The sequence below is a fragment of the Falco punctatus genome, assembly GCF_963210335.1.
Source record: "Falco punctatus genome assembly, chromosome: 2".
Lineage (NCBI taxonomy): Eukaryota > Metazoa > Chordata > Aves > Falconiformes > Falconidae > Falco > Falco punctatus.
Window position 1 is genome coordinate 70,735,429 of NC_137581.1, and position 15,262 is coordinate 70,750,690.

Consider the following 15,262-nt stretch of genomic DNA (forward strand, 5'->3'; position numbering starts at 1 on the left):
AGCAAAGAATATGAGCAACTTCACCAGTCAGTTTATATTTTTTTTAACCATGCTTCTAATACTTTCTGAACCCAAGTATACTGTCAAATAGCCATCCTGAAAAATCAAAGGTGATTTTCAAATGGAAACTTACTAAACTGCTGCTTTTAAAAGATATTACATTGATTTCTTTCTTCCCCCACCTAGAATCCCTATCTTTTTTCCAAAGTTCAAATTTAAGACATGTCAAAATCTAGGCTTGGTTTTCTTCTCCTTGCAATTACCTTTGCTTTTTTTGGTTCCCTAGCACATGCTTCAGGACAAAATATGGCAACCTGACCACTACCAAATTGTTAGAGCTTTAGTTTATTACCTAGAAGCATGTAAGCCAAATGAGTAAAAGAAAGGTGGGGGAATTGTCAAAGGTAATTTAACTACCTGCTGACGAGTTACCACCAGTAAACTGACCCTTTGTAACTGATGACATGAATGGTTTTAGCATATACCTTAATTATCGAGTAAAATTAGTGTCCATACTCTGGTGTTTTATTCTGCAAAACAAACAGGCTAGGAGCTGGCGAGGCCATTACCACAGGGCTGCTGACAACACCTGGCCAATTCAAGCCACAGCCAGTCACTGTCAGTCCTGACACTGCATGACTCAAGCACGTTCACACTCACAGAGGAGCAAATTTTATAGAGAAATGAAGACAAGGAATGGGAAAGATGTTTTTTAATTAACAGTCTTCCTTTGCTAGGTATTATATGAAAGCTGGGGGTGGGGTGGGGGGAAGAGGCTGCATTCCTACTCTAACAGGTGACACACTAGCTACACAAGAGACTCCTTTCACGAGCAGTGCCGTACCTCTTTGAGAAGTGGTTCTGTATCTGGGTTGGAGGTTTCAGTTGTGGTTGAAGAACTGTCATCATCTGCCAAGGAATCTTTCAGTTCATCCTCCTGTTGTTTTCCTTTCCCTCTTCTGTCCTTTTCTTCCCGCTTCTTCTGTGGCTTAGCCTTGCGCTGAAGTGTTTTCCCTTTCCCTAGGGAGATAAGGATGCTTCAGATTCTCAGCAGCAGTACTTGGAGACAGGCTAGCTCACTTCATTTTGGAGGCTAACTCGCATGATTAAGCCTGTGAAGTTTGCTGTCTCATATACCAACCATTTACAGGCACTTCACATCAAATGTGAGCAACAGAATCAATCCCGAAGAATCCTGATCTCCGCTGTTGGATTTATGCTCCTAAACCCCCTACCTCCACTGCTTCTCTGTAGACAGTGGGCACCTGGCTACCTATGATTCTTCTCTGCTTGGATCCTGGCATTCCTTAGAATCCAATTTGACAGTTCATGTAAGACTAGATTTAAACACGAGCTTCAGAAGTTGGTACAAGCTTTATCATCCGAACAAATGAAGAACAGAAATTATTAGCATGTTTGTCTGTTAAAAAAAAACCCAAGAGTAACTTGCAGTAAGAAAAATCACTAATAGTATTTGTCTAGCAGAGATATAAAAACCAAACACCCCCAAAAACCTGAAAATTTCACACCCAAGTATAATTTCTCCTCTTCACATATTTTATTCTTTCAGAGTAAGTATTCTAAGAGACTAAGCTGACTGTAAAATAGTTTGGCTTGACACAGTGTTACAGGAAAATAATGTGTTAAAACACTCCAGGGGATTTTTAATAAATTTTCTTACAGCAATCCACGCATAAATAAATAATGCTACTTGAACAACTGATTATGTTTTTCCTGCAATTTCTATAGGCTAACCAAAATGTAGCATAATGTAGTCCAAAGGCTACAGTCCGAAGTCCAAGGCCCTGGCTTGCAAAATAGGCAGGATTAGCTCCTGGGGAGTAAAAAAGTTATCAAAAAAAGCATCAATACAGAGAAACTATGCATGTGTGTATGTGGAGTCACCATCATCTTACCATGACCTCTTGTTATTCTCTTACAGGATGACAGCATTTGCATATTCTTATGTCTTTCACTAGATGTAATATATGCCTTTACCAGTCAGATCTTCGACACTGCCCTTCAGACTAAGCATTCTCACTTCTAAGCCACACAGTGCCTGCGCACAGCTTCCAGGATGGACTTAAAGGTTCACTCAAGTAAAGGCTCAACCTGTGCTACGTGGATTCAGCCTCTTCCGGGATTTGTACCAGCACAAGTTGGAATTAAGTCTGGAAGCAAAATGATAGCTGTTGTATTTCATTTGGCAAAACATCCCTCAGGTAAAGTTTGTACCAAATCATAATTTTGCCTTCAGTGTTTTGGCAAATGCCAGATACATATTAAAGGGCCATGCCTTCAAACGGTTTGGTTTTTTTCAGGCTTATTAGCAATGTTTTCAGTATCAAGAACAACAAAATCAGAGATAATATTCTTTTTAGCATGAATGCAAATGAAAGTGTAAATAGAAGTAGATCTTTGTACAGAAATTTTCTGAAGGTTGGCTTTCGGCTTATTGGGGGTATTCTGCTCTCGCCTCAGAAGGCTTCGTTCTAAGACTTGCTTCACACTTAGTCTACGTTCAGGACTGCCAAACAGTTTAATATTCATCACTAGAAAAATCTACATAAAATGTTATCATGACATAACAACATAACATAAAGCAGCTGCTTAACAAAAATCTAATACAGCCTCCACAGCAGTCTGCTAGGGCCCAAGTATTAGCAAGCTGAAAGAGAAGACTATAAAGACGGGAATCCTGCCCAGGATGCTGGGACCACCAGCTCCAGCCCAGAAGCTGCTGCTTCTGCACAAGTTTGTGACTAGCTGTAGCTATTTATCTAAAGAAAATACCAGCGTGTGTATGTAGATCCAGACAGATAACGGAACTTCCTCCATGGTTTTACATTTTTAAAGAGGGCAATGGAAACGGGCAAGTTTTATTTGATGCATTGAGCTTTTATGAGCCAAGTTACAGCTTATAGATAATGTTGGGTTTTTTTCTAAAACTTGTCTACAAGTCTTTAAAAAAGAAGTCTACATGCATACATCTGACTCATTGATCTAAGACAATGAAGAGGTCAATAGAACTATCTGGATTGCAAAATGTAACATTCATAACAGATTTTGCAATACAGAGTATGTTTAAATATTCCATATACCATGTCAAAGCACAGATGATGCAAAGCCTCTGTAACAGGAGGAAAAATGTAAATTTATCTGAATGAATTTGTAATCAGAAGAAAGTGAAAAAACAGGAAAGTAATGCCAAAAAATGGAACCCATGTAAGTGATTAAGGGCTAAGTAATTTATCATTGGATAGACAAATCAATAGAAGCACCCATCTCAAGAAAATTATTTAAATATAGCTGAAAAATGTAACCAACACTTAGAAGCAACTATTTGCTAAGACAAGTTCCCAACACACAGACTGCTAGAAACTGCTATAGGTACAAAAATGTTACCATAGGTATACCACATCATTTGGATCAGGAATAGGCTTTTTGAAACCAAGCTCAGTGGTCCCCCAGTGCCGTGCAGCAGCCACGTTGCGTGGCAGTACCTGAGTGGAAGAGCTGGTTTGGGTTTAGGTTGAACTACAGAAGGGAGATGCACTCCAGAAGTGGTCCCAGCCCTTTCAGGCATTCAGTACAGGAGCTGATTTACCACCATAAATCCACTTGGACATGCCCCATGAGGACATCGCACCCTCGCTACCAGCCATTTTGCTTTCCAGAGCTCCAATACCACACTACTTGCTAACACAGATGCTGCCTATGAAACTCACCTACAGCCATGTCATTTGCTAAGTACCATTTAGCTTTCATGGAATGAATACCTGACAAACTGGTAATAACTCTCTTAAAGATTAATTCCCCCACCCAGGGCCCCTTGTCTAAACTGAAAAAGAACAGCCCAGAAGAAGTAGTGTATTTCAGCAGGATCCCAAAAGCTCTCATCACTTCAGAGTCTCCACTTGGAAAGTCCAGATACATCACCATATCCACTCTGAACTAATTAAAAACTTTCTGCTCGTCACTACTTAAAAGAGTGAAGCTTTCCTCTTTGGTGGAGTGTGATCATACAGGTGCTTCAGGGTTTATGTGCCCTCCCACCATTCATTTTCTTAACCTCCTCTCAAATAAGCAACAAGTACCAGTACCATTTCTGTACAATAGCATTGTTAGAAAAAAGTGAAAAAAATTACTTAGAAATAAAACATTACATTTATAACCACATAACTCTGGGACATAACTGAAATGGCTAATACAAACAGCATGATTAGAAGTTATACTCTGAGAAAGCATTTTTAAGAAGGAAAATAAATGACACAATGTTAAAAGTCTGAATGCATCTAATCTACAAAAATCAGTACGCTCTTTCAAGCATTAGACAATTGAGAAGGTGCATAAACAATTCAAACTCAGCTCTAAGCTCATGCAAAGATGAATGCAACTTATAAACACAGGTGTCATATTAATTTGCTGACCACCTGACATCAAGGATTTTCAACAACTGCAAGTCTGGGCATGAAGAATTCCATTCCCAAACAATACCACAGGGATTTACCCATCTCTCTCTCTCATTCCCTCCTGCCTTTCTCCCTGTCCTGGTTTCCATAATACACCAGGACAGCTCCCTTTTCCTTTCCTCAACCCGCAGTCCCAAGCACAGATGATGGAGGTGGGAGGGAGGGATGCTAACCCAAAGACAAAGGAGTAGCCACCAAAAGCATGTCTCTTCTTCAGAGGGTCAGATGTCTAAATATCCAACGCTTGCTTACATCAAAATGTTCCAGAACTTTTGCATTAAAAATTACAACCTAGCACTGCACAGAGAACTTCAGTGCCATGAAATAAAGGAAGTGTTCAAGACACAGGCCCATACAGCAGGGCAGGGAACAGCTGAGAAGCTATCACTTTCCGTGCTATGACAACATGACCTTTACAGTTGATTAAATCTTGTTCTTGGCTTACATAATGAATCATCCTGTTAAAAAAAAAAAAGCAGAATTGTATTACCTTTGTTTTTTGCTAGTGGAGATGGGGGCTGCTCTGTAAACACATCTGGGGAAGGGGATTCTGGGTGGTCAAAGTCTTTTTCCATAGTTTCTATGAGCCCAGTGAGATCTGAATCCTCCGAGCTGTGCCTTCTGCTGCTGGCACACTCGCCATGAGGTGGGCTGAGCAGCGGTAGCTGTGGCAAAGCACTTTCAGTCTGTTGCTCTTGCTGCTGGGGCCCGGATGCTGGGGGTTGCTGGAGGGGCTGCTCTGCCAAAGCTGGCGGCTGCTGCTGCGTCGGCTGCTGGTTCTGCCTCATCCCCTTGGCTTTTCTGCCCGCAGCATGACTCTGAGCCACGGCACCTGAATCCAAGGGGAAGGGGCCCGCTCTGTTCACTGACTGCATGGAAGCTGCTTGTGCTGAAGTCCTATTAGGTATGCTGGAACTGTTTTTGGATTTGATGTTTTCAACATCAGGTGCATTTCTATTGCTGTGAAGGTGTGCTGTTGCACTGCATTGCTTATGATTCCCTGCACTGGATCGTGAAGACGAACTGCCTGCTCCATAGATCCCTCTGGATGAACTCTGATTTGAATCTGATCCAAGCGCATTCAAACTGGAAGAACAAAAAGTGTTGTCATATACTCTACAATGTTTCCATCTTCCACATGAAAAAAACCCACCACTATGTCCAAAAGAAACCCTGAACTACACTGGTTCTTGCTGTATAACCAACAAAAGAGCCGAAAACTTGTTTGACAAGTCAGTAGCCTTTACTGTTTCCTGCTCACTTGCCTGCTGTACGTATGAACAAAAACACAGTAAAATGAGTCAACGTACTTGGAGGAAACACTGAAAGGAGAAGATCTTTTTTTAACTTAAGACACCAAAGGGAGGAACTTCTGGCCTGCAATTTTTCTGCAGTCCATACCTTTCATTTTCAAGAATAGTAACAGGAAACTTGACAGGGTTTGGTTTTGGTTGGGTTTTTTCTTTCTTTCTTTCCAAAAGATGCATATTCCTCACAATCACAAAAATCCAACTTTTTACTGAAGCCATCTTCTTTATAAGTAACTGGAAGGATCTTTATTCATTCACCTGTTCTAAAGAGCAGTATTACTTTCTTACTGGCCTTATAACTAAAGAGGAAAAAAAGATGAAAACATCTCACGAAACCCCCAAATGTATACGTACTTTCCATCAGATGAAATTCCAACTATTCTCCTGAGATCAAGTGGCCTTCCCATATCGAAAGGAGGGTTCGAGGCCTCAAAGGACAAGCGTCTCCGAAATGGTTCCCATATTCCTTGAGCTTCTAGATAGGCTGTTCCAATTACCAAGAGGAAGAGTACACTACAGAGAAGAGAGGCAGTCATCTTTCTTAATTTGGAAGATTTTAAGGTTAATGAATCTAATCACACATGAAAAAAAGTTTGTATCTTGTACTGAAAAGCTGAAAATTGCATCCAAACCACAACTCTGTTGGACAGAAACATAAAACACACAAGTCTAGCATGATATACATGGCACTAACCCCGAGAATGGAAGCTAGATGCAAGTCTGACACGCAGTTGCCAAGAATATTAATTCAAAAGTAAAAGAGGAAATATAATTAAGATAGTAAAATGGCATCCAAGTGGTCAGCAGCTCTCACAGCTCGTTGGTGCAATTTCATTTTAAAAGCAGAGACCCTCTGCAGAGAATTGTACTGCTGCTCAGAGAAGTAAAATTTAAGAGCATTATTTCAAGTTTTACAACTAACTGCATCTGCTGCAATACCGTGTTTAGGAGTTCTCCACTTACATAACGCACTGCAGTGAACTATATTTTTGAATGAAGCAATAAAACCACTGCAGAGACCTTCATCACACTGCTACGGATTTCATCTTCTAACAGGTGGGGGTTTCAGAGGGAGGAGACACAATGGCGATGACTAAAGCTTGCCTTGCCTATTACCCTAGAAAGTTTATGTGAAAAGAACGTTAAATTAGCAACTTCAGTTTCTGTTCTCTCCCGTTCTGACTGCCAGTTCTTTTAAGCCAAATGTTTTGAAAACCAGCATCAATTCACACAAAAGGATGAGATACCTCTTGCTTAATTTTAGCTAAAAGAATCTAGTCTAGATATCCTATTTCAAATTTTAACTAGTACCAAAAATACAAGAAACTCTGGAGACCAAGCCAGCTGTTGATAGCTGGTTATCAGTGTTTTTTCCCTGCCCTGGGGATTAAGAAGGATTCTACATGCACAACCAGATGGCAGCAGGTAGAAAAGATAATTTTCATCCAAAACGTTAAATGTTCATCCAAAGCAACAGAAAAGTTAAGGAAATAGGGGAATTTTTCAGACAAGCTTACACAAACTGTTACTCAAGAGTAGTCCTTGCCTTGCGCGCCATGCCATCAAAAATGGAATTATCTTTGGGATGTAAGAATAATCTCCTTCACTTGTTAATTTTAATCTGTGATGTATTGGAAGGTTTCACAGGAACAATACCAACAAGAGCATCACATCTCTACCACCACGGCGCTACACAAACTTGGGTTGGACTGCCCAGGGCTTTGGTGGGCTGGGTGGCACTGTCCCTCCCTGGGTGCCACAGCACTCCCCTCGCGGTATATCAGTGCTGGGTTCCACAGAAGTCGGACAGGGCAGGCTGCAGCAAAAGGTCACCCTGAGGGCTTCTCCTCTGCCACTCTCTGGGTAAGGACTCAACTCCCTCCACATAAGCCAACTTCAGTGCTTTGATAAATGAATACCAGATTTTAAGTGAAAAACAGAACAAATCTTGTTTTGTGGTCTTTTTAATTGCATTTTCTGGTTTTGGTATGGTGGTGGTGGTGGGAGCAGTGGTGATTTTTTTTTGCTTTTTAAAAGAATTATTATTGAAAAAAGTAACTAGCCTGAAGTGTTCATGTCATTTAAATTGCAAAACAAATTAGCGTGAGGACCACCTGACAGCAGGGAGTAACACAGTCTAGACACCCATGACCTTGGTACATCCCTCTTTCCCCTCATGATTTCACCTGGGAGCACACATATGCCCAGTTGGTAAGTTCTTCACAAAAAGGACTAGCTCCTTTGTTGTGTTTTTACATATCCTATCATGTTGAACTTCAAAATTTGGAGCCACAAGTATGGTAACAATCCAAAACAATAGTGTTTCAGGGAAGGTAACGATAAACACCATCTTATCAAATCAAGAATACAAACTAGACAAACTCTTGGGCTTGTTTGTTCCTAGAAATTAAGGATAGCTTTGCAGCAACAAGGAAGTATTGTTTTAGTGGCAACTAGCAAACACCTACAGGAGTTAGAGGCTGTCTATGCACAGGATCCTTGGAGTATTATGAAATGGTCACATTAGCACTCTTCTCTAGTTTGCTGCTAAGAAGTATGTTTTGTACTTGTAGGAAAAAATAGTGAGGGAAAGGATTCGGATTTTGTATTTTTGTAAAGTCTAACTAATAAATACAGGACACACAGATTTATCTGAGCAAACTACACCCATGAGCTGCCAACCATTATTCATTCTGTCAATAAAATAAAGTGAAACCAATCTTACAAATTTCTAGCAAATATACAGAAGAAAGCGACATAAGTACTCACTCAGCACTTCCCTAAGTAACACAGTGTTAGTGAGGAAACAAAGTTCCCTAAGTAACAATAATTTTCCTGTTAGTCAGGAAAATACAGTTTCCTAAGCAACACTGCATTACTTAGGAAAGTGCTGAAAAATAAAAAAAATAATAATAATAATAAAAAAAAAAGCAGCAGGCTGTAACTTTATCTTCTGAATTTCTTTTATCAATGCCTAGAAGGAAAGGCAGCCTAACCGAACATTTACAAAACACAGTACTACAAAATGGAAAAGCCAGTATCTTAATATGAAAAAAAAAAAAAAAAAAAAAAGGAGGAATATTACAAATCTGTGATAGTGCTTTGGATTTGCAGCACACAGAAAAAGCACTTTTTCATCACAGGCATCTAGAGCAGCACTCCATCTCTCACTGCGATACAAGCTTAACACTAAGCATGTGTTGTTACTGATAAGTAACAATCTATACTGAGAAGTTTCTATGCTAGGGTTTTCTCTGGGGAAAAGTATCTCACCACCAAGAGGTGGGCAGGGACACATTGTTTATAACCTCAGATTTCAAATAAATAAAGACAGGTAGAAGTTAAGACTAGGACAATGCAGTGCAATTTTCAACGCCTATTTTAAACAGTCATAGCTAACACACATCTGTTTGCTGAGAAAAAAGTGTATTAATATGCTACTACATAACCTCCGAGTGTGCAGTGTTGCAAACAATACTCTTCAGTTCTCAGAAATCCCATTATTAGTATCACCAGTTGTCTGTCACATACAAGTGGCAGCAAAGTTAAATTCATCCAAGGCATCTGCTAAGCTCATTACAGTCACTGCCTCATATCTCTCTAAAGCACAATACTCCAGGAGGATGCTTAAATTTCTATGGGAATTCATGGTCAGCAGTGCTTTAATACCTAATTTGATTCAAGTTTGGCTCAATTATTTACTGAAAAAACCCTATACTTTACCAGCGTTACCAGGAGTATGCAACTCACTTAAGGAAATAGGCCCAAGCAAGAAGTATATTTTTTAATCCTCAATTTGAGCAGAAAGTCAGTACTTCTCAGCCTTAAACTGTTCACACTCAATCCATATAAGCGTTTATTAATTTTTTTATCCCTTTAGACCTCACCCCATTTAATTTTACACCAATTATAGCCTGAATACACATATACTTCTCTGTAACCTATATTCAAGCAGGGGTAGTTTGCGCACATATACTGGTAAGAACACACACATCCACACTACCTCATTATTCCTGAGATGATTATATACAGTGCCAGTTCCCAGTTGGGCCTGGGTAGCGCTTCTGCACATGTTGCCAACATGTGATACGGAAGGGATGCATTCAAGACAAATACAAACTCAGAGCCTCCCGCAGTGATGAATTTTAATTCACGTATGACTCTGGAAGCAGTGAAATCAGGTGTAAACCTGAAACCAAAGTAAAGCACGTTAGAACTTTTTATATGGAAAGTATGGAAGTTTGAAGTAAGTTATATTATTTATAACTTTAAAAAAACCCAAAAGAACTCCATCCATTACTGCCATGACTGGCATTTCAATCAAACATTTGTAACAAATAGCCTTATTAGTACAACTAATAATCATCCATGCAGTTAGCCTAAAAATATTTACGAGTATCTTACAAATACCTCAAGATGTGTTGACTAAGTTCATAAACACTTATGCGTAACACTCCTGATACTAGATTACCCCGATATACCATATGAAGATATATTATGACTGAAATTAATTTTTGACCAAATCTGTTAAAATAAAACTATGAATGCAGTAAAAAATTAACAGCAGCTGTAAGCAAGCAATGGAATAACCGCTGTGTGAGCTATAGTTTTTAAACATTTCATCTTTAATTCACAACTGCATGCCTTTTCAAAAACATCACTGCTACACTCCCGTTTCACCACAAACTAAGACTGTTGCAGAAAAACCAGTGAAGTTTCACTGCCTGCAATTATCTTGTACATCCTTCTGCAGAACAGAATCATCTACTGAACTTTTTAGATACCATATTCTGAATAGTTAACTTTACATCCAAGCAGTTTTAAAAGATCATTGTTTGGTGCCTAAATCTTTTACAATAAAAACTATCAGAATTCAACAATCACTATCATTATGGCAACAGACAAAATGGTCAAGACTAAAATGCTGTGCATTACAATAATAATTCCTAGACTAAAGACTCTTTTCTATATACTGCAATGCACCAAACATATGTAAATCTAGATCTCATGTGCATTCACAATCCAAATGAAGGAAATTTATAAAAAGCCATATAACATCACTATTACAACTCAGTAAGTTATACTTACTGTATAGGAATAAAAGTAATACTAGAGTCAGTCATGAAAACCTAGTTAACAGTGTTTGCAAGAAGAGAGAAAAACGTTATGTTTTAAGTTGTAAAAAACCCAACAACCCTCAAAACCTCAAAGTTTAAGTAAAGAAACCTCAGAATTTAACCTATAGCTTTCCCACAAAACAGAATTAGGTATACAGAATTCCTAATGCAAGACTCCCCTTAGATGTAAGAAAAACCACTTACAATATGACAATGTCTTTAGAACCATTGGCACTTAGTGCAAACTCATGACAGTTCACTACTTTAAATCCATATCCTTCACATGTATAGCCACTGATTTCCACGGTTTTCACATTAATCTGCAGCTGCCCTGTGTTTTCCACTTTAAATGTTCTTCTCAGTGTGAAATTTGGTTCTTTGTATTTCATTTCTAGAATCAAACAGCAGAAAGTGGTTAGCGTCGTGCTAAACAGTTATCCTTCACCATATTCACATTCTACAGCAGAAGAGAGTTCTTGTCAGTATTGCAGCAGGAAAGGGGACTACCAAGGCCCATGGAAACCTTAACGTAACCTGCAGGAACCCATCTCTGCAGCCAGATTCTCATCACTTGTACAATCACAGAGCCCTCTAACTCATCAGGGAAAAACACAAAGCCCAAACCTCTGACAGCGCTGCTGCCTCACAAAAAAAATTATCCAGGCTGTAAAGTTCTTTGATGTCCTGCTTAGTGTTGTGATATTCTGTGAAAAGTTCCAGCATGAGGAGAATTAAAACTTCTTTTTGTGTCTCAAGAACGAAACCCGTGCCTGAGCTACACGTACCTTATTAGCAAAAAAAAAAAAATCCCTAAACCACAACGTGTGAGAGGTAATGACTAAGCTTTACTCAAAGTTTTCTTACTCGTCCCTCAAAAAAAGCAGAATAATCTCCGATAATAATTAACATGGCACCTGACAAATATGTCTGGAAAACCGCAAAATAGCAAAGCAGATTTTAATAGCAGATACAACTAAACCTTTTTACCGGTTCCTTTGATAATACAGCTACTATAAGGTCTCCTCCCAGAAGCAAGCCTGGGGCCACAGAGCAGAACACCTCTGATCCCAGAGTAGAAACTGGCTGCAATTTAATTTTCATCAAGGAACATACCCTACACCTTTTTCCCTGTTGGCTATAAGCATAAAATTCTGAAGGTGTGAGGGGAGAAAAAAAAATAATACACAGGAAGTTGCATCTGTGACCCAATTTGACTTCAATTTAGGAATCAGAAATTATCCTAGTAAATACTCTAGGATCTTCACCTCCTCTATCTTGAATTTTAGTGGATCAAGGCTTGCTTTTGCTTTGTTTTTCCTAATTTTCACACTAAAATTAAAAAGGTAAAATATTTCATTTTCTGCCTCAATAAATAAGCGTTTTTAATGTATTTAAAGGAATTAAATTTCTGGAGCATTAGAAGTACTTCCACACATTTCAAGTTGTACATGTAAAATGTAATTTATTTTCTGTTCAGCACAGTAGCTCAAGAAGTACTCACTTTCTGAGCAGTCTTTTAATAATGCTTCTGTGATTTTAAAGCGTAAAGAACTTCCTGGACCAGGAGGTTTGCCTGCAACCTTCAAGCTCTCAGTCGTTCCTTGGCCATGTACCATTATGGCATCTACTACAGTCAAATTATTTCTGTGTAGAAAGAAAAAGGGGAAACATTCATAAAAGGATCATGCAGTCTACTGCTCTTGCAAGCTTCTCTACAGACTACAAAGTTGTATCACAAATCTGGAGGACAGAAATACAACCAGTTCCACAGATAATTCCCCACAATATGGAAGTAAATAGTGGGGGGTCTCAAAGAAAACGTTTGCAAGACAAGAACATAATTCACAACACAGCACACAAATATGAACCCCAATGAAGTACTAGTTAGCTAGTATTTCAACATCATATTAATATATCACACCTGATGCAAAAGTGAAATGATTATTCAGACATCTTTACTAGAAAGATTAAACTTGCACTGCAGCTTGATCTTGCAAATGGCATCTATACGTAACTAGAGTCCCTACTTTCAAAGTAGTGCAGTATGTATTTAAGAATTGAAGTCTCCAAGCATTGGTGGATGAAAAATTGGACATGAGCTGACAATGTGCACTACAGCCCAGAAAGTCAACCTGGGCTGCATCAAAAGCAGCGTGGCCAGCAGGTCGAGGGAGGTGATTCTGCCCCTCTGCTCTGCTCCGGTGAGACCCCACCTGCAGTGCTGCATCCAGCTCTGGGGTCCTCAGCACAGGAGAGACATGGACCTGTTGGAGCGGGTCCAGAGAGGGGCCACGAAAATGATCAGAGGGCTGGAGCACCTCTCCTATGAGGAAAGGCTGAGAGAATTGGGGCTGTTCAGCCTGGAGAAGAGAAGGCTGCAGGGAGACCTGACTGCTGCCTTTCAACACTTAAAAGGGGGCTTATAAGAAAGATGAAAACAGACTTTTTAGTACAGCCTGTAGTGCATGGACAAGGGGTAATGGTTTTAAACTAAAGGAGGGCTGATTCAGACTAGATATAAAGAAGAAATGCTTTACAGTGAGAGTAGTGAAACACTGGCACAGGTTGCCCAGAAAAGCAGGAGATGCCCCATCCCTGGAAGTGTTCGAGGTCAGGCTGGATGGGGCTTTGATCAAACTGATCTAGTTGAAGTGTCCCTGCTGACTGCAGGGGAGGGTGGCCTAGATGACCTTTAAAGGTCCCTTCCAACCCAAATCATTCTGTAATTCTGTGATAAGTGTAACAGTGTATTATATATTTACATTACAAAGTATATACTGAATACAGTTTAACTACTGTAAAACATATCACAATTACATTTAAAGTAAATCTTTCTCCAGTTATCTTCTACAATTATTCTTCTAAAAGCAATAGTTTCTTATTGACAGTTGATCTCAAGTATTATCTTACATATAAATAAAAAACATCAGAAACACTCACACACATTTCAGAAATATCTGTCATACCTGACAACAATTAATGATGAAACAGTTTTATTAAGAACTGGAGTGAACTTTACTTTGACAGACTTTCTCTCACCAGGCTTTAGTATTAGGCTTAAAACTGAATGACGAGCCAGGCCCTTTGCAAGTCCTACAGTGCTCTGTAGTGGCTGGACCTTAAGACAGCGGGGGAAAACAAAGCGATACTTGTAAAAAAATTCCCATTTTTAGAAGTATTTGTTAGAAATGACATTATTTTAGACAGAAATATCAGTCTTGTCATGAAGTGTACTACCCAATGACATATACTGGGTTTTTAACCAGAAAATCTGACAGCACAAGAATTGCCCTATTTATTAGTAAACTATCTGTGTTTATTAAGAAGCAGAACACAGCAAGACAGAACAGACCTAAACTACACCCATGTGGATTCATAAAGTTCTAGTAGAAGAAAGAGTTCAGAAGTTCTTAAATGTATATTTTAAACAGTAAATTAGCATTAAACTATTACGTAACATTTTCTATCTTCAAAATTTTCCATTGTTAAAACATTTTTGGAACATATAAAGGGGGAAAAACAAACTTAAAACAGAACTATTGAAAAAAGTGTATTTTTCTAACTTTGCTGTTAGACACTGTGCAAGCATCGAATTGCTAATCTAAACCAAACTGCATATGAAGGGGAAAATGCATGTATATTGGATGTGAAAAGAAAGTGTTCAGGATGTGGCGTGCTCTACATGAAAAAGCACGCACTTAAAGTTGGCCTCAAAACTCAAATCACTTAAAGAACAAAGCAGTGGAAAACTCAATACTTTGCTAATTTTAGAATTAGCAACCACTACACCAAATAAAATAATCCTGTATCAGTAAAAGGATGAATGAATGCAGTTTTTCTGTAACTTCCACAATCATATTATAATGTAAGGATACAGAAAAAGTGACATTTTAACTGTTATATTTGAGGAAATACCACTTTTCCCAATTTCCTGAAAACATCCAACAAAGTATCACATTTTTCATACATGCTAATACCTGAACTTGAATACATGTACAACTGAACTCTTATTAAAACATTAAAATTCCTAAACTTAAAAATATAAAGAATGTATTGAAATACTTACGCAATTTCTGAAGACCTGGAACTCTAAAGTCCTCAGATTGAAATTAGATGGTTTACTCAAATTAAATCTGCAACAGACATGCAATTATTTTTTTTTCGCCTTTAGATCAGGGAACATGATGACATACTTGCATTTACGGATTTTAGTGCAAATCAGGAACCTATGGTAGGACTCAAACAATATGCTGCTGAAGATAATTTGATCCCCCCATCAAGTTAAGGAAGGAATGTAAACATCATTTTAACTTAGCAAAAAATACAGATGTGTGTTTAATGGCAACCAGCCTAGATTCGGTTC

General features: G+C 38.8%; 1 protein-coding gene across 1 annotated transcript in view; it reads right to left on the bottom strand.

Moving 5' to 3' along the window:
- The window catches only part of TMEM131 (transmembrane protein 131), a 102,374-nt gene that overhangs the window by 11,134 nt on the left and 75,978 nt on the right, over positions 1 to 15,262 (bottom strand). The window contains exons 25-32 of the mRNA XM_080377362.1: positions 14,966 to 15,032; positions 13,866 to 14,017; positions 12,401 to 12,543; positions 11,104 to 11,290; positions 9,786 to 9,971; positions 6,137 to 6,295; positions 4,963 to 5,558; positions 845 to 1,020 (exon numbers count right to left, since the gene is read on the bottom strand). Of these exons, the coding sequence (XP_080233488.1) occupies positions 845 to 1,020; positions 4,963 to 5,558; positions 6,137 to 6,295; positions 9,786 to 9,971; positions 11,104 to 11,290; positions 12,401 to 12,543; positions 13,866 to 14,017; positions 14,966 to 15,032 (1,666 nt within the window). The remainder of the gene's footprint in view (positions 1 to 844; positions 1,021 to 4,962; positions 5,559 to 6,136; positions 6,296 to 9,785; positions 9,972 to 11,103; positions 11,291 to 12,400; positions 12,544 to 13,865; positions 14,018 to 14,965; positions 15,033 to 15,262) is intronic.